The sequence below is a fragment of the Cyclopterus lumpus genome, chromosome 8, assembly GCF_009769545.1.
Source record: "Cyclopterus lumpus isolate fCycLum1 chromosome 8, fCycLum1.pri, whole genome shotgun sequence".
Taxonomy (NCBI): domain Eukaryota; kingdom Metazoa; phylum Chordata; class Actinopteri; order Perciformes; family Cyclopteridae; genus Cyclopterus; species Cyclopterus lumpus.
In genome coordinates, this window is record NC_046973.1 from 15,864,371 (window position 1) to 15,884,037 (window position 19,667).

At 42.2% G+C, this 19,667-nt stretch overlaps 2 protein-coding genes across 2 annotated transcripts; both read left to right on the plus strand.

Moving 5' to 3' along the window:
• The first annotated feature begins 478 nt into the window (after nt 1–478).
• On the plus strand, nt 479–1,901 carry hcrt (hypocretin (orexin) neuropeptide precursor). The gene is made up of 2 exons (XM_034539064.1): nt 479–562; nt 1,536–1,901. The coding sequence occupies exons 1-2, from the start codon at nt 479–481 to the stop codon at nt 1,899–1,901; spliced, it is 450 nt and encodes a 149-aa protein (XP_034394955.1).
• Nucleotides 1,902–4,449: 2,548 nt separating this feature from the next.
• On the plus strand, nt 4,450–19,418 carry kcnh4a (potassium voltage-gated channel, subfamily H (eag-related), member 4a). The gene is made up of 16 exons (XM_034539462.1): nt 4,450–4,525; nt 9,297–9,530; nt 9,787–9,918; nt 10,052–10,185; nt 10,572–10,824; nt 11,729–11,886; nt 13,217–13,424; nt 13,761–13,955; nt 14,047–14,246; nt 15,981–16,230; nt 16,313–16,527; nt 16,707–16,745; nt 17,309–17,679; nt 17,773–17,852; nt 18,127–18,203; nt 18,426–19,418. The coding sequence occupies exons 1-16, from the start codon at nt 4,450–4,452 to the stop codon at nt 19,416–19,418; spliced, it is 3,615 nt and encodes a 1,204-aa protein (XP_034395353.1).
• Nucleotides 19,419–19,667: the final 249 nt, after the last annotated feature.

Genomic DNA, 19,667 nt, shown 5'->3' on the forward strand with positions numbered 1-19,667 from the left:
GGGCCCATAGATTCATCAACCACTAGTAATACCTCAGTGAAGGAGCAAGCCATAACTGCTCTTGATGTGTGAATATGGCGCCTTTTGTTCAAGAGAATAAAGCCCATAGGACCTAATTAGTATGTCTTTTGAATAAGCGTGTCGTTAGCACTAAGAAAGGGCGTCTGGGCTTTTTCCATATTGATATTTTAGAACTCGTTGGACACATTAGCTAATTGACTTCCGTCCCTCACCCGTCTTCATAATGATATGTTTTCATAAACCTTTGTCATGCGGCCACAAAGAAATACCTGTAGTTCATCAAAGGTCCAGAGTAGTGCCTTGGAGATGATCTGCGACAGGAGACTAATTAATGACAAGGAGCAGAATTAGTGGTATCGGGTCATGTTCGTGGTTGGACAAATGATTTCCATCGGTGTGGGCACCACGAAACAATATAAAAGACACCATCTTTCCCCTGGGGAGATCTGAAGATCAGATGACTCCCCTTCACACAAGCCAGAAGATGCCGTGGTTCCCCGCCAACTTCCAGAAGGCTGCTGGGATGGACACATCTAACAGGGTAAAACAGCCTCTTCATTTTTATGTAAAGATTAGTGAGCGATTTGTTGGACATCATAAATGCATGGTATTTAAAGTTGCTATGCACGGTTGGCTTCTTGATGAGTTTTTTGGCCTTTTTACTTGCCATTTTGTTTTTATATCCTCATCAAGACATAAGCAGATTACTTAATTTTGTTCTATATCAATTTCGCGTATTCCATTTTGATTCAATTATTAAGTTGTTGCATTTGTTAAAAATACTTAAACTTGGGCATTTTATCGTCATGTCACTGGTATCTTGTGAAGTTCACAAGGCGATATAGGTGCATATAGTCATGTGATCAGAGTTATAGTTTCACCTGTAATTTCTATTTTCTATGTATTGTTTGTGCTTTGTATCATATCTCAGGACAGTTAAATGAGCCTCGGCTACATGTTCCTTTTTGTTTCTACAAACTAGACACATTTGCAAATTGCTCAGGCACTAAGCCCATATAATAATAAGGGTTGTACAGTATTGATGATATGAACTTAACAAGAAAAACAACATTATGTTAGAGTGGTATGATTTAATTTATGTAATATCCCTTTGACTAGAGATGAAGGTTTTAGCATGCATATGTGGAATAAATGTCAATATGATATTATTGTAGGTTCACTGACTCATATCCTTTATGCAGAGATGAATACTTGTGTAGAGTACTTTATAATAACAATTTACGATATATCTGTGACTAGAGGTTCCGGTTTTATTTGTATATTTCAAAAATGTCAGCATCAACTTATTGGAATGTCGGTGATTCCCATTCATTATACATAATATACATCATACATATCTAACCAGCAACATTTTCGATCATGGTGCAATAAACAATTTATAAGAAATGATGAAGAATTAAGAATTCTTTATCAGTCTTTTCTGCAGATCACGTTCATTTTTTATTCTAACATGTATAATATTTATTTTGTAACTGGTCCCATTTGCCCAGCAGAAAGTCCTGGTGCTGGTTCTGATGTTGCTGCTGTCTCAACTGGCCTGTGACGCTCACCCCGTGTCTGAATGCTGCAGACGGCCAGCTCGCTTCTGTCGCCTCTCGGTGCTTCTGTGTCGTTCTCACAGCCCAAACATTGGTGGAGCGCTCCCGGGAGACGCCGCCGCCGGCATCCTCACTCTGGGCAAACGAAATGAAGACGAAGATAACCTGCAGAGCCGCCTCCACCAGCTCCTGCAAGGCTCCCGGAATCAGGCAGCCGGGATCCTGACGATGGGGAAGAGGATTGCTGAGAGGGCTGGAGAGCAGTACATGGACTGGATGGCTCAGTCAGGGTCAGCCATCACACTACATGATTTAAGCTAAATACCTCGTGGTATAAGTAGCCTTTGAGACTCTGGTAAAATACAGGTGGGAAAAAAAGCCCACCTACTGTATTTGGTGAGTGTCATTACACCAAATGTGTATTTTCTGCTCATGTAAAGATTTTAGTAATTTTCTTTGAACGGTGCCTTTTGTTAATATGATGTGCTGTGCACTGGGCTATCAGATGACATTAGGAAGATGTGTAATATTGTACACATGTCATGTGGAAAGAAGGCTGTGGGGTGTAATAAAAAAATATAAAGCTGACATGTCTTTTAAAGAAAAGTGCTTCAATTCAGTCAGCTAAAAATCAAATGCAGTAATGATTCTATCATCAACATTGGGATCCAAACAAAAACTAGCAAAACACGATTATTTTAATTATTCAAACAACATTAGAGGGTGTGCAAAGAATGTATTATTTTGGTTAAAGGCAAAAGTGTCTGATTGTTTTTGGAGACCAGGGGAGTGTTTATTCTTGTCACATATTTATATTGTATTTCATTATTGTAAGATTTACTGAAAACAAAGGATGAAGTGTTACATCACAGCAAAGACCAGCATCTCGGCTTAAATCTAGACTTCTCTTTTGGTTTGTACGGCTTGTACATAGGAGCCCAGTACAGTGTGGGAATAAAAGGGAACACAAGAGGGTGCTGATATGATAACAACGTGGGAGGGGTACAGATACAGATGACAGACTCTCCAAAAGGATGCCTTAAAAGTGAAATTGTTTTACCATCACTTCTGTTTGCCCTGATCTGTGGCACAAAGCTATCAGCACAGTTGTGTACTCATTTACACTCGCTGAATGATTTCTTTTTGTTCAAGTCTTACATGCATGATGAGCCCGGAGGGGTTCAACATGTTGCTCTTTTTAATGTAAGAACGCAGCGATATGAATATCATCATTCATACTGTAGGTATTCCTCAAAAAAAGCTAGTTGACCACACGTGAAACTATTCATATATTTAGTTTTAATCCAATCTATAAAACCAAAGTCTGAACTACTATTGTTCTGAAATCGGCCTTTCGATTTGAAAATATTGGATGAAGTCAGATCTCCTTCTACCTTTTGCTTCTTCACTGAGATCCAAAGTTCTGCCCCTGGTGGATGCTGCCTCGATACCCCTAGCCTCTGCTTAGGCTCAGTGGGTCTTTCTTACGAAGGGGCTTTATGGTGCCGAAAGACCATTTCTACTCCACCTTTTTGACGTAGGAGCGTTGTAGAAAATGATTGAGAAAATGAGGAAATTGTGCTGTGCAGACTGAGATGATGCTATTGCTTTTCCCAATTACTTCATTGTGACTCTCTGGCTCAGCTATCGAACGCTTTTCGGCTACATTAGGGATACATAACAAGAGGACTGCTGATCAGCAACATGTCACTTCATGTTCCCTCAAGCTGAATCTGCTGATGTTGGTTTGAAACGGTCTCACATAAACGACTCTTGCGTGGATCAGAATAACATTTCATGGCTAAGTGTAGAGATTTTAATAACCTATGCGTTACTGAAATGTCAGGTCTTAGTGGGTGTGTGATTGGGCACGACAGCGTTACACTCCACTTGAAAGCTAGGACAACGGTAATTGGCACGGATGCAAGACAAAGAACCGGTGCGTGTTGTTATTTAGAAATGCAATCAATGGGAGTGTGTGTGTGTGTGTGTGTGTGTGTATGTGTGTGTGTGTGTACTTGTGGGTTTATACTCTGTGTGTTACAGCGCCTGTGTGTGCGTGGGGGTGTTTGTTTGTGTACGGTATAGGTAGTGAAGAAAATGTGATGTAGATATGGTGATACTAGCAGCATGCTGCTGACAGACATCCTGCTTGGCAGCAGATGGATTGTTGTGTAATTGAGCGAGACAGTGAATCATCATCGAGTGCCGCTCTTTGGTCAACCTGACCTCTGATCACCACATGTCCATAGAATATATATATATATATATATATATATATATATATATATATATATATATATATATATATATATACACACTCCTTGTGTGTATCTTGTGAGTGATAATAACTTCTCTGGGGAGTGATAAGTACATGTAGGTGGACATGCGTTTTGCATGGGAACGGGAGAGAAGACAAGAGAGATAACTAATAAATTCACTCTGTGTAAAAGGGGGTGGTTCAGGCTTTTGTATGAGAACAGAGGGCGGGGGAGAGAGAGAGAGAGAGAGAGGCAGGGGACTTGGAGATGTCAGGAACATGGTGAGTGGAGTTAGACTGACTAAAGAGAAGCTCAGGCTTCGCTGAGTGGTGCTGAGAGCTGAGGGATGCACGACTGAAACCTGAACGCTCCTGACTCAAGACTGAGAGACACTTCCAAGCTCTTTTTTCCGCAGAAGTCAGTAGTTTCTCCGTGACGGCATATAGAATCGAAACATCTTGCACTCCATCAGAACATTGGGGAAGAGTCAGAAGCGAGCCCGAGGAGAGGCGCCGGGGTTTTCCTTCAGGTCCTCCTTGAGGGAATGTTGACGAGCTACTGGAAACCGCTGTCTGAGAGTCTGCAGCCTTCTCCTGATCAAGTACAAGATGCCTGTGATGAAGGGCCTCCTGGCTCCACAAAACACCTTCTTGGACACCATTGCAAAACACTTTGATGGCACTCGTAAGTATATTTTGTAGAAGAGATCTCACTAATACTCTACAGTTGTCCCTGCAAAAACCTTACGTCAATATGAGTTACTTTATGACTTGTCGAGGTAACTAATTACGACTTATTTTTTTAATTTTTTAAGCCTGCAGTTTAAATGTAATTTGTGGGACAAACAAGACATTCAGTGAATCTGTTGTGTGCATCTTTGGACAAGTCGTGCCGGTTGTTTGGGCGTACTGTATCACCACTATTTCCCAACTCTACCAGCTGGGCTTTTAGGAGTTTAGCCTTCGGCATTTTTGTAACCTAGTTTAGGTTTGGGACTGGCACTGAAAAACGCTGCCGTCGACAAATGTGTCCAACGATAGTGAGATCCAATTATGAGACTGTAAGTGAGGGTTGGAAATGGAGAAGGACAGAGCCGTCTAGAATGATGGATTGGAGCTGAAGACCCACTTGTTGAGCAGCAGAGCTGCTTATTAGGATGTTTCTTAATTCACTTTTCTTGAAAAAACCCCAAAGAAGTGTTAACTAATCCTTCAACAGCATTATTAAAGGCTGTAGAGCGTTTGCTCATCATGTGAAACTATACCAAACAAAGTTCTCAGACGGTTGAACCTGTTTATCCCGTTATTCTTCCACATTAAACTTTAAAAACATGTAAGGCTTTATTGTCGAGGCAAGATACAACGGTATATTTTGCTTTGCACGAAATGCAAGGTAATCAGGCTATGGGATTCTGCCTTCAAGCACATTAAATATACTTAAAAGGAATTGTACAGAAATTATTACAAAATTACACCAAATGCTATAACTGAAAACTAAAACATTTAACTCTACCACAATACATTTCAGAAAAATAAAATAAGAAAAGCAAGTAAAACATGTTTAAACATGTTTTACTTGCTTTTCTTATTTTATTTTTAACATTGTTTTATTTATTTATAAAAAAATATATTCAAGATTACGCATCAAGAAATTTACATGACGGGAGTTGTAATACCTCCACAAATCTAAAAATCAACTAACACACCTGCGAATCGTTTCTGCTCTTGTCTTGATCTTAGATCCCTATTTGTTTTACACAGTGTTTTAGACAACGGTTGTTTATTTTCCTGCTTCGACAGCAATGATGCTCACCCACCGTTCATTCATTTCGACCCTCGTTTTGTAGTTTTATGTGTGTTCCTGTCCTGCCCTCCCAGTTCAAGTCTGCTCAGTCATCAGCAGGCACTTCTCAGCTCAATGAAAGGTGTGACAGAGCGTGCACGGGTCAGACTGTTCATGTCCTCTACAACATCACAAATTCAGTGTGATGACACTATCTCCGTCACACACTAAATAATCTTCCATCCCTTCTTCACGTCGTCTCGCCCTTGCTCGCACACACACAAACACGCACACACACACACACACACAGATTTTCTCAGATAATACCTCTGTATCAGATATGCAAAGGGGGCGGATTGACCAAGTCGCTGTGAAAGGGCCAACTGACAAAACATGGCTTCAGAGCAGAGCACAATTAAATCCAGAGAAGTGCCTTGAATTTGTCTCTGTTTAAATTAAAGTCTTTCTTTATGATGATATCGCTTTGGAAACAATGGGCCAGCTATTTCAACTCGTACAGTACATCTCAATGCTGAAGAAATATTACAAATACTCGCAGTGTGAATGTGAATTGAGGCTGGGTTCAGGGGAATGGAGTCACGTGACCTTGATATTTGCAGGGAAATTAATTTTTATGCCGCCGCCGAGAGCCAATTGAATACCATCGGCCTTGCTCAGTCAACCTCTTTGAAAGCAGAAGAAAATACTTAATACTTAGCCATTTAAATGGGCACTTGTATTCATGTATCTTAAGAGTATCATACATCTGGATGCTAAATCGTTTCAGTGATATAATAGTACAATACCAGCCATAGAAAGTCGTATAGCTTTTCTTTTTTCCTCCCTTTTTCCTCCCTCCGTGTCGACAGACACTCTTTAGCTAATCGCCTGCAGTAGGTGTTGAAATGACATCCTTCTCCTCCCTATAAGTGCCATCCTGGATAATTAGCAGTAAGAATCCTTGTGTGACTGCACTTCAACTGTAAATAAGTGAATGTATTAGATGTGTTTATATTAATGGGCACTGTCCCTTATTAAATAAACAAATTAAAAAAAGAAGAAAAAAAAGATGAATGCCAAGTGGAATTGAAGATGTAGCAACGAAATACAATTAGTTTTTGTATTACAAGGGTTCACAACATGCACTGATTTGCTAAACCAGAGAAAAATGTGTGAGTGAGTTTCACAGATGAACTATTATGTTTCCAGTCAGGCGTTGATGGCTGTCAGTGTGAGCCATACTGTCCTCTTGAATAACGTGAAGCCAGAGAAGGGAGGGGTGAGGGGAAAGTGGAGAGACAGGACCTGACAACTGGCGAGGAGGGGTCCGACCAAGACATAGCTTTGCTCGGGAAGATTACAGTTGAGACAGCAATCTATTAATGATAAGGTAATTGAAAGAAATCTGCTCAAAGGGCTTTCATTTTATATTAGTTTTATATCTTGGTAAATCCTCACTTACTTGTTCTTGTTGTATAAGCACTTCAGCAATTATCTATTAAATATGTTGAGTATGAATCAGAACGAATGTTTCGGATCCTTTATTGGCTCCATCTGTGTTTCGGAGGGCATGTCTTGGTGACCCCGTCGATGCAAATTGCAGCAATGCCATATGTTTTATTTTTCTCGATACAGGTTGCTATGGCAACATGAGCGTGGAAAGATCCTAATTTATTTCTTTATTTCTTGTGAGATAAACTGCTTATCAGAATATGCACGCACCACTAAATGCATGTCTTTTCCTGGAACTAATATTTAACACCTCCTCATCTTTTTGGTTTTAAAAATAATAATAAAGAAATGGACGGTGTAAATCTCCAGCTGCACGTGGCGTTATCGGTGTTTGTCTAGTCTCCTAACTTTAGGGAGCACTGAAAACAGTATTCTCTTTAAAAGTGGCTGTGGTGGCCTAGAGGTGTTCAGTGTTGTCTTTGCAGCTATATCATCATTCTAGTGTTTTGCAGCATAGTCCAACAAAGATGTTTGAATTTGAATCAGCTTGCATTCAGAGAGCAACTGAACAAATAAATGAAAGAAGACACAATTCAGTGGACTCCATCTGTCTAAATACCGAAGGGATATGCAGGGTTATATGCAGACGAGTGGAAGCAGAAATACATTAATCAATGAATGGTGGTGAGATTTTGCTTTTTTCCCCCTCCTACAATAAACCCTGCAGTGCATAACCACATATAATGTTTTCCTACCAATCATATAGTTTATAAAGAGTGGATTCAATTAAGTAGGTTTCTTTATTCCCAAACTCTATTCTTTTTTTTGTGCAGATGATAGCTTCTCAAGTAGGAGATTATTCATACAACATTCCCCAAAAAGCTATCTTTTGTGTTTGTGTACATTCAAGGTTCTTATAGTACATTAACAATGAATACTGAATTCTGAGTTGAATTATTTCTAAACACCCCTCACAACCCTCCTAATAGATTAATGTGAAGAAACTCTTTGGTATGGAACAATTTCATGTTTTATTAGACATACAGCATCTTGCAGACTAAATTCAGGGATTTGTTGAGTAGCAGCTTCATTATCATTTTCTTCAGCTTCACCACCTACCCCCCTGCCCTAAGATGACCCTTCAATGTTCCAGCAGTTAGCAAAAATAAGGCTTTCATTTTCAAGTATCTCTCTGAACCATAGACTGCATAGTCTGAATTGACTAACCTTGTCTTCTCAACCATTATTTCCTAGGCATAACAGTATCTCTTGGACACAGAAGTATTCTCTCTCTTGTGATGTACTGTTATGTAATAACTGGATTTAAATGTTAGTTGAAATATGCTTCTCAGTAGAGTTAGAAAGAAAAATGTTTCTCATGTTCAATTTCTGTTTCAACGGTTTTAGAGAGGTGTTGATTCAACTTTATGGCCATTTTGGAGAATGTCATTTGTGCTGCATTATTACTTCTTATTTAGCCCACACTCATCGATGTAAATGGACAAAATGATTAAAACCACCAATACAAATCAACAGCACCACAAACTCACTAAAACAGTGTGGGAGTGAATCCCCTTCCCCTGAATGAACAAGACCGTGTTCTCGCGTTGATCTCATCGGGATGCTGCCATCGGCGCCTTCATTTGGAGTTTTTTCGGGTCGCGTCCAACAGGTCAGAGACCGCGGAGTATCCCCAGATGGAGCTGCAGAATTGAGCTAATATACCTCGTCCGGCTTTCAGGAGCTTGAAAAGGTTGAGGGACATCTGTAGCCTACTATCTGGCGACAAGGCCCCAGATAAGCGTCAGACAATGGATGGATGGATCTTTTAAAAGGTAGTGTGTGTGCGTGTCTGTGTGTGTTTACGTAAAAAATACATTGCACCACCAGTGGCTGGATGAAAACATGCTCCGCATGCTAATTAAGGGGCCAAAGTCTCACTGAGGCACTCGTCCCCCATGGATCCAGCTGGAGCCCTGCATATATAGACTGAATACACACCACTAGCTTACTTCAAAGCCCTCTCTGATATACACTAGACTATATAAGGGCTCTCAGCTGAAGGCAGACAGGATGACTTACAATGACGAATAACAAACAACACAAATCTGGAGAGCAGTATGGAGAGGAAGTTATGAACGAAAGGAGAACCTGGTCGCCATGTCTGAATGTTATTTACTCCTGCAGTAGCTGTACCTCCAACCTTTATCTCCCTTTGCAGATAGTAACTTCCTACTGGGAAATGCTCAGGGTCGCCACGGCTACCCCATTGTGTACTGCTCTGATGGGTTTTGTGAGCTGACCGGCTTCGCACGGACTGAAGTGATGCAGAAAACTTGTACATGCAGCTTCCTCCATGGAGCCGAGACCAATGAGAGTGTTATCCAGCAGCTAGACAAAGCTCTGGAGGGCCAGCAGGAGTACCAGGGAGAAGTCTGCTTCTATCGGAAAAATGGTGAGGATCATTATACACGTGTTCATGCAGAAGTCGAGTGGTTTTAATATTGTTTTTACACCTGAACTAAAGCGTATTTGTACATTGTGGCCTTTCTTGTGAGATTTTTTTTTTTTTTTTAAAGAAAGGTGAGGTGAGGTTTACTACAAGTAAAAAAACTTCGTTATTCCATTGTTAAGGTAAATCAATTATTTTAGAGCGGTCTCGCATTATGGTTGGGTAATCTCAGTGTGATAACCTTTTTTAATATCCTCAGGAAATCCATTTTGGTGCCTCCTCAATATCGTGCCAATTAAAAATGAGAAAGGTGAGGTGGTGCTGTTCCTCTTGTCCTTCAAAGACGTGAGCGAATCATACGGGAAAAGCCCTCTCGTCAGCCAAGCAGATGGTGAGGCTCGGTTCTTTTAACTGTCCAATTTTGGATTTCATCTTCAAAATGTCATGCCGTCACCTTCATTTATTCAATTTAAAAGCGAAATGGGATATGGCATTGGCATTCATTCTGTGAGTGTCTGGATTTTGTATGTCAGAGGCCGCTCACCAAAGCAGGAAAACCAATCGTTCGCACTTTTCCCGAGCTCGAGAGAGGGGGAGGACTATTCTGCACCACCTGACCAACGTGTTCACCAAGAGGGGCAAGAGAAAACTGACCGATGTGAGTGCAAACCCCTGGATCATAAAGATCATAACACACACTATATACATGCATTATGAGTCTCAATATTTAATCATTCATTATGAGTGGCTATTTTTCTTAGAATACAAGCATGTGCACTGCCGTCCGATCAGCAAGCCTATGAAAATAAGTAGTTTACTAAAGTCTATTCAAAATTTATTCAAAATGTTATGGAGATGATGAAGGAGATGGATGATGATGCTGAGCTAATTAATGCCAGCGCTACCTGATCCAAAGATTTCATTGCACATCAGGGTTGAAGGTGGATGCAAATATAAGGCAAGACAAATCTCACACCTTGCATTTTTTACAGAGTTCAGTTTCCTGTGAGGATTGTTGTTGTTTATATGCCACCTGTCTTTCAGAGTGTGTTTCAGAAGCCGTCTCTGCCCGAGTACAAGGTGGCAGCTGTGAAGAAGTCCCGTTTCATCCTGCTCCACTACAGCATCTCCAAGGCCGTGTGGGACTGGTTGATTCTCCTGGCGACCTTCTACGTTGCGGTCGCTGTGCCTTACGACATCTGCTTCGTCAGCCACGACCAGGGCGACGACTATCCCTCACTTGCCAGTCGCAGCACCGTAGGCAGTGACATCGTGGTGGAGATGCTCTTCATACTTGGTATGATGTATTTATTTCATTAAAACTCGTATTGTTCTCGTATTGTTGCAGTCATGTTGTTCAACTCTTTCTCCAGATAGGAGGCGAAGTCTATATTTAGTCTTCGACTAGCAGCTTGTACCAGACTATTTTAATGCTGCACGCCAGCTGACCTTTCTGTTGAGGCGTCCTGAGCAGAATCCTGAAGAGACAACAATGTTCAGTTTGAATTAAGAAAAATATATATTTCTCAGTGCAGCTACAGTGGTTTCCCTGGCGATGGCGAACACGTACGACTCCAGCGCCCTCCTTTCGTCGCCCACTCACGGTGTCTCTGTTGCCCCAGGTTACGAATCATAATTAGATTTCTCTCACTTCGTTACACTTTTCCTCCAAACGAAGTGTGATAACACATCTGCCACAAGACTCTCTGACTTCCAATCTCTCAACAAGTTTGTATGGGGACAACATTAGCTCACCTGGTATCACATGTCATTGTTCTGTCTTTACTTTTGGTGAAAGTAAATCATTTCATTACATTACATTACATGTCATTTAGCTGACGCTTTTATCAAAAGCGACTTACAATCATGTTACATTCATACACTGTAGACACAGCTACAGGGAACAACTCAGGGTTAAGTGTCTTGCTCAAGGACACACCGACTAGGGCGGGGATTGAACCACCAACCCCCTGATTGAAAGACAGAGCTGCTAACCACTGACCCACAGTCGCCACTGCATGATTTCATCATGTATATATCATTCTGAAGTATTTATTATTAATGAATCAACTTATTTTGTATGTACCTTAGCTATAGTCCAAGTGCACTCCCAAACCGCCAACCTAAATGTAAAATGCAATCATGAATTAATGTTTTATTTCTGGTTTTTTAAGCATTTCCTTTGCTTCTCTCCTTGCCAGATATCATCTTGAATTTCCGTACCACATACGTGAGTCAGTCAGGTCAGGTGGTGTACGACGCCCGCTCCATCTACCTCCATTACTGCACCACTTGGTTCTTTGTGGATCTGATCGCAGCGCTGCCGTTTGATCTTCTCTATGCTTTCAACATCACAGTGGTAAGATCGCTTTACACAGCTCGAAGTACAGTATGGCCCAAGGTTTGATACTTTCCTGTGTCTTTAAGTGCACTAACTTCAGGACAATAGGCACCAATGTTTTAATAGTGTTGTTCCCTCAGAGCACTGGACTGGAGATGATTATCCCTCAACATTCAACCACTTCACTGAGTTGTCGTTTGTCTGCTCGCCTCCGTTTCATCCGGCGGATAAACACTAGTGCTTCTCATGCATTAGTCTTACTTTGCTGCAGGCCTCAGCTGACTCACAAAGACATCTCTCTATCAGACTTTCAACTTTTCGTTTTGACACTGAATTTGATCAAGTTTAACTTTTTATCTTCTTATTGTATTTTTATCTTCTATTTGATTTGGTTTAGATCCTTTTCAAAATCCTATTTACGTGTGTCTTTTTATGTTGTCCTTTTGTTTCTTTCATATATTTTCTTCATGCCTTTCTGTCTTATGTAACTTGCCTTGCCTTTAACTACAACCTGGGTTTTGTGGAAATTTCCTGCTCATTGTAACATTAAATTCAGAGCAAGTGCTTGACAAAAGGGACTACTGAATAAAGGTCAGAAGTGAATAGAGGATGGGTCAAAGGTTATACTTGCAAATATATCTAATGGAACAAGGGAGGACAAAAGCGACGTGTAGAAATTTGCCACCTTTTAAGTAGATGTCCTATCAGTGCTGATGGTAAATGTAGTCCACTTAAGAAATAAATAATCCCTTGTGTGCTATATTGACCTGCTGGACCAGGAAGCATTGTGCGCGTGTGTTCTTTCATAGTGAAAAACACATTGCTTGTTTTTTGTCAGTGACGAATCTGCCCGCGCTGACATTGCAGCTGCAGCCTCGAGCAGCCTCCCTGTCCTCTGCACACATATATTTAAGGATGCCATTTTTTGCTGTTGGAAACGTAACATAGTTCTCAATTCAAGCTTAAAGAACAAGGACGTTTTCTCTCGTGGGACTTCTGGTTGCAAAAATCCAAGATGTGGAAGGCCAAAATGCCAAAAATGTGTGGCTTTAAAATTGTAGTGCACAAACCAAAAAGATGATGCCATGGTGACTTTGTACACTTTGAGTATACAGTCTATGCTTCCAACGCTGACGTAGAACTGTGTAGTTCTTCATTGCATCCAACGACGTCACTGTCGTCTTTCTGAATGCAGAAAGAACAACAGATTTTGCAACTACGCCCCCAGAGGCAAAAGCTGCAGGCATTTTTCCAATTTTAACCCAAACTATGATTTTAAAAAAGTGATACAACAAAGGAAAGTGATACAAAATGATCCAGCTTGTATTTTTTGCTTGTCTTCCCTCAGACCTCGCTGGTGCACTTGTTGAAGACCGTTCGTCTGCTGCGTCTGCTGCGCCTGTTACAGAAACTGGATCGCTACTCCCAGTACAGCGCTGTGGTCCTGACCCTGCTCATGTCTGTGTTTGCTCTCCTGGCTCACTGGATGGCTTGTGTCTGGTACGTCATCGGACGCAAGGAGATAGAAAGCAGTGACCCCGTTACCTGGGACATAGGTGAGCACATTGTGGGTGTTTGACAGCTCCAACCCCACTAAATCAAGAGTATCATGTTCTTCCTTGCTCATTAAGCGTTGCAGAGAACAAAAGGCCAGGACTGCACATCTCTAGTCATGCTTGAATGCCCGAACGCCTCAGCATCATTTCAACTTCTAGCTTGTCTCCTCTCAGCACGGAGGAAGTTTAGGTCACAGACTAATTCCATTATATCACCAGTAATACGTTATATCATTGTATTATATCACCCATTGCACCACCTACCAAAGAAGAAAGCCCTCCACTGAAGCAGACCACATTAATCTTACACAACCATCATTTGCGCTCTTCCACCAGGCTGGCTTCAGGAGTTGGGAAAGCGTCTGGAGACCCCATACATCAACCACACCATGGGTGGCCCCTCCATCCCTAGCGCCTACATCGCCTCTCTCTACTTCACCCTCAGTAGCCTCACCAGCGTCGGTTTTGGCAACGTGTGTGCCAATACAGATGCCGAGAAAATCTTCTCCATCTGCATTATGCTCATGGGCGGTGAGTTTTCTTGTGATCACAGAAAATCCCCTGGAATTATGAATACATGCAGTGAGAATATCACAATATTGCATACCTCTCCCGCCTCCAGCCCTGATGCACGCAGTGGTCTTCGGCAACGTGACAGCCATCATCCAGCGCATGTACTCGCGGCGCTCTCTCTACCACACCCGAATGAAGGATCTCAAGGACTTCATCCGTGTGCATCGGCTGCCTCATCTGCTGAAGCAGAGGATGCTGGAGTACTTTCAAGCCACCTGGTCTGTTAACAATGGCATCAACGCCAATGAGGTGGGTGAAGAATCACAAGTAAGCAACCATTTGCCTGTGATATCTTCAAACATTTTAGCCCCTAATAAGATTTGTTTCTGTTAAAGTTACTGTGAGATATTGTTATGATACTGTCTCGTACTAGTAATGCTGGTGCATCTATATGATCTACATAAGTAAGACCATCAGCGAGAGGATCGGCTTTTTCTATAAAGTCATTCTTAATGCTTGTCAACGGTGCCACCGGGTTGCATTCGGGTGAAAGCAGTCGAAATCATGCAACTTCAACAGATATTCCCTCAGCGCAGACTTCCTTGTCGCTACCTCCACTACTGCTTTAGTCCACATGGGACCGCCAAAATCAACACAAAGCAAGGATTCCTTGTAGTAGCTTTAAAGGCCGTAAACTGAACATTATGTGAGTTGTTGAATGTGTGGGCTGCAGAAATGTCTTTTTCATTCAAATGACATTGTGTTTGGGTGCTCGATTCTAGATTCAGAAACGTCATCCTTAAATTGTCTGGTGTCTCATTCCATTTCCTTAAGTAGACGACACTTTGTTGCAAATAGAACTTCAGTAACGATGCCAGAACCGATCAAGGAGAAGCTCCCTGTAATCATAGGAGTCAGGGTTGGAATAGAGAGAATACCTCATTAACACCCTCACAGCCACCATCTGTATGTAATTAATTCACTGTTGAAGGTAACAGACAGAGCCACTGATTTCCCGAGAACATGTTGACTTTAACACCGCGTGTCTGTTTTTATTGAGCAGCTTGGCACGTCAGGTGAGCGCATCAACCTTTAAGACCACAATCTGTGCCTTTTTTTTTTTGCCCAGTCATTTATCAGAAGTATTTCAATCTTCATTGGTACCTCAAGGTGAAAATGTGTAATTCAAAATAGAAGTCTTTTCGGAAAGTCCCCTTTGGAGAGATTTTTGACCACAGGGCCATGAGAGACTCCTGAAATAGAGCAACATGAGTATCCCACTGTAGTCACATGCTTTTTACAGCTTTTTTCATGTTTTCCGTTGTTTCCGGCTTAAACTATATATTTTCAGAATTTACAGGCAACTACAAAGATAGTGTACTAGGCTATAAGTGCTGTCTAAGCGCGTCTCGCAGAATACTTGAACAGATCCAGTGATATTGAGAACCCTAGCTGCTGCTGTCGTTAAAGTTCCATGGGCCCCAGAGGTACTTGTTCAGGGCCCTCCCCCACTCCCCACTATCACAACTCAGCTATTGCCACATCTAACCAACACAAAAAAGTCAAACATGTTTTTCTCCCTATGAATGTAATTCCCTCACCCCTCGTGGGCCCTGTACCATCGCCGAGCCCCGGCGGTAGCTGTTATCTTGCTGACGTGCTGCTTTCGCTATAGCGGCCAGCATAGACAAGAAGTTAGTGTTTGAGTCAGCTAGTGACACATTTAATGAAGTCATTTGATTCAGTGTTAAAATAAAGGTTTACCCCAATAGAGCTACATACTACAGAGCCTTGCATTGTTTAAAAACACAAACAATTTAAGAAAAATTATAATAAATACTACACAGTTTGTTGCTTTTACGAGTTTCTGAAGTGCTGATTTTCATTCTTTTCATTAATTTTTGTTGATAGTTTTGTCTAAAAGCCTAAAAGCCTGCATTGTATGGGGAGCACATCAATAAAAAGAGAAGAGGTGACGGCATTTTGTAAGTCCTGAAGAAATGAGGTAGATGCATTCCAGAACTTTCCTGTCCTCTTTCTTAGCTGCTGCATGACTTCCCAGATGAACTGCGAGCTGACATCGCCATGCACCTGAACAAAGACATCCTGCAGCTGCCTGTGTTCGAGCAAGCCAGCAGAGGCTGTCTGCGCTCCCTCTCCCTGCACATCAAGACCTCTTTCTGTGCACCCGGGGAATACCTCATACGCCACGGAGATGCACTACAAGCCAACTACTTTGTCTGCTCTGGCTCCCTGGAGGTTCTGAAAGACAGCGTGGTCCTGGCCATCCTGGGTCAGTGTGCACCAAGTGTCAAACATGTCCTCTCTTACTCCTTCTGCACCTTTCAGATTGTTTCAATTGACAATCCCTACAGGCAAAGGTGACCTTATTGGGGCTGATCTCCCGGAGCATGACCGGGTGATCAAGACCAATGCGGATGTGAAGGCGCTGACCTACTGCGACTTGCAGTACATCAGTGTTCGGGCTTTGAGGGAGGTCCTTGGGCTGTACCCGGAGTACGGCAGCCAGTTCAGCTCTGACATCCATCACAACCTCACCTACAACCTGAGAGAGGGCAGTGAATCTGACGTAAGGCATTTGCTATCACATTTAAAGAGTAGAAAACACGGCAGAGACAGAGAGAAACTCCAGTGTACTAGTGTTTCATTTCTCTGCTTCTGCTCATTAACAACAGCATGTATACTTTGCCACCAAATATAGGATGTGTGTGTGTAATAGCTTGTTAATTTTGACTTGAATATCTCCAGGGAGTAACAAGGTTTCCATGGTCTTCCAGGCTGCCTCAGGTATGTGTGCCTCACTGAGGTAATTACTTCAGCCTTCATCTGCTTGATACATCTGGCAATCAGTTACATATACATACGCACAATCTGTGTTTACATCATATGGCATTAATGGGCTTTACTGAAAACGTTGAAAAAAAAATGGCACACTAACTGCCTGGATGTATATCCATAGCTGAGATAAAGATGGATGCTGTTCAGCATACTGATGGAAACAGCTTATATATCGACTACATGGATCAGACCAATTAGGTAATCAAGGTCAACTTTAAGCTCAAATTAAGTGTACAAGTTAAGGATGCTAAGAGGAGCCTAAAATAAGCCTTTATGACACTGTAAGAATAAATAAGAGAACCCTTTTAAATTAACAAGAGGCAAAGAAGGCTTTGCTATATTTGTGGCATTTCATCACATGGGATGCTACCCTAGTGCATGTTTAATCCCTACATGTACACTGACATGATGGGTATATTGTTAAAGCAAACCATATTTAAGCTTGCAGCTTAACCAGCTTTTTTACTAAAAATCAGAGAACACATCTAATTTTCCATCCGTCGTCTCCTCAGGGCCGTGCTTCTACGGGCCATAAACTACCTTATATAGTTGAGGCAGATGAAGAGGCCGAACATGGAGAAGACATGAGACCCTCTCAGCAGAGGAGAGTGCCTCTGTTACAAGGAATAGGAAACCCTCTTCCTCAGCCCTGCCTCAGCACCCTGTTAGGAGAGGAGCTCCGCCACATCAACGCGCTCCACATCTGTCGGTCACCTGTTCAGGGCGGTCGAGGCCACAGCCACCCTGCTCAGCCATTAGCCAATCAGGAGCTCTCACCTTCTCCTTTGCCCAGTCTTACCAGTGACCTGGACTTCACCCATCGGCCTGCCAATCTACTCATGCCATCCTTGTCTTGTGTTAGTCCATTGGACCTTAGCCCCAGGTAATCCAGTTCATCCTGCTTCACCCAAACATGACTCAGTAATCCGTTTGCATCTGTGTATAATGACGTAACACTGATTTGTGTCTCTGCTAGGGTCGTGGATGGAATTGAGGACAATTGTCACACATTTCAATTTAATGTAGAGCACAGCGAGACAAAGTCTAATCTAACAGGTAAAGACTCTCGGGCTGCACAGTGGATGAAACATTACATATATGGGATTGGGACAGCAAAAATATAAATAAAAAACTTCACAAACCAATTCTTAACATTACATTTTCTACGATCGAATACATATCAAGAACAATCAGATTGTAACACTTTGTGGCTCATTTTATTGGTCAACTACTCATTTGGGGTTATATAATGACATGTATTATATGGTGTGTACAGAGGGTTATCTCAGATAAGCTGTATTGTACAGCTCTTTTTTTCCTCCCTTTTCAGACCGGTTCCAGGTGAGTGCGACCCTGCTTCTGGAGACGGAGGAAGTGAGACAGAACATCAGCAAACTGAACCAAGAGGTATGTTACAATATTAGACCCAACGTAATAATATGAAAAAGGGAAATGCAAATTATAACAATCTATTCATTTTTGGTTTATAAAACAGTGTTAGATATACTGTACGATGTTTTAACTGCTATAAACCAATTTACTCACTGTTTTTTGATCATTTAGGAGTTACATCAAATGCTTAATTGATAGATATGCCCGACAGACAACTTTGATTTTTTTCTGTCTCAGGTGAGCAACTTGAACCAAGAACTTTCCAACCTGGCCAAGGAGCTCCACGACATAATGCATTTCCTACAATCTCATATGACCATGCTCCATACCCCTCCTGTCCCCTCATACTCATATGGCATAAAGATGGTTCCCAGTCCTAGTGTGACTACTTCCAGCAACTGGCAGTCCCATGTCCCTTCCAATATTGCCACGGGGATGCACCTCCATCATGAAGCAATTAGCCATCCTGCCAGAAATGTGTGGGGCTGCAGTGGGATGCCCACCCAGGGCATAAGTCCCACTTTGCTGCACTCTTCAAGCCCTGCGTCGTCCTGTTTACACCTGTACTGCTCTGAGCGAGAAGGGGCCGCAACCCATAGGTTACAGAGCCAGTGTGGCCCCCTTCAAACCTCGAGAACAACTCCAAACTCTCCCTACATGACCCATCCCCATGTCCAGGGAGGTGCATCCCTCCTGGGCCTCAGTTCTGCCTTCAGCAGCTTCCCAGGGATTTGTCAAGCCCCACATGTGCCGTACAACGCCTCTATTCCCATAATGAGCGACCCTCACCCTGAATGTTCCCCAGTAAATTCTGGCTGCTCTCATCAGTCTCTGAGTGGTCAAACCAACTCTGATCCCACACATAATCAGACTACCTCCCAGACACCCATCCATTCCTCCATCACATACTCTGGCCAGCCGCAGTATCACACTACCTTCAGCCCCATCACTCCTTCAGCAGTCCACACTTCAACATGCATGGGACACAACCAGAGCCAACAGGGCTCTAGCAATGCCTCCAGGCAAAATGACCCTGTAGGATCCAGCCCTATCCACACACAGGACCTTGCATGTTCACTACTGAGCCAGGTGACAGATAGAGACTGTAGAGCTTCACTGTATCGAGAGACGACAGACAGTCTCGAATCTGAGGATACGAGCAGCAGTACTCCAACTGTCGAAGTTCAATCACCTCGCTTGGATGTGGAGGGAATGCAAAGCCCACACTGAAGACTTCAGTATCTTGTTGTGAAATGATAAGAGATAATGCACAGCGGGCCGGTCATTATTGTGAACTAAACCACGACAGGCTGAGCACTTGGGCGAATCACCCTCTCACTGTATATTAACCCACTCATTATTACAGAAATAAATAATTTGACACAACACATTGATTTAAAACTGATTTTATCCATAGCAACAGTCTGTTATTCATAGCAGCGGTCTTCTATAAAGAAATAACAGATCATATAGTTCCAT

Bases quoted from the DNA above. Each gene is read 5' to 3' on its own strand.
- hcrt (XM_034539064.1), top strand. From the start codon at position 479: ATGACTCCCCTTCACACAAGCCAGAAGATGCCGTGGTTCCCCGCCAAC. The intron at 563-1,535 runs GTAAAACAGCCT...TTTGCCCAGCAG, and splicing joins GGATGGACACATCTAACAGG to AAAGTCCTGGTGCTGGTTCT.
- kcnh4a (XM_034539462.1), top strand. From the start codon at position 4,450: ATGCCTGTGATGAAGGGCCTCCTGGCTCCACAAAACACCTTCTTGGAC. The intron at 9,531-9,786 runs GTGAGGATCATT...TAATATCCTCAG, and splicing joins CTGCTTCTATCGGAAAAATG to GAAATCCATTTTGGTGCCTC. The intron at 16,746-17,308 runs GTATGTGTGCCT...TCGTCTCCTCAG, and splicing joins GGTCTTCCAGGCTGCCTCAG to GGCCGTGCTTCTACGGGCCA.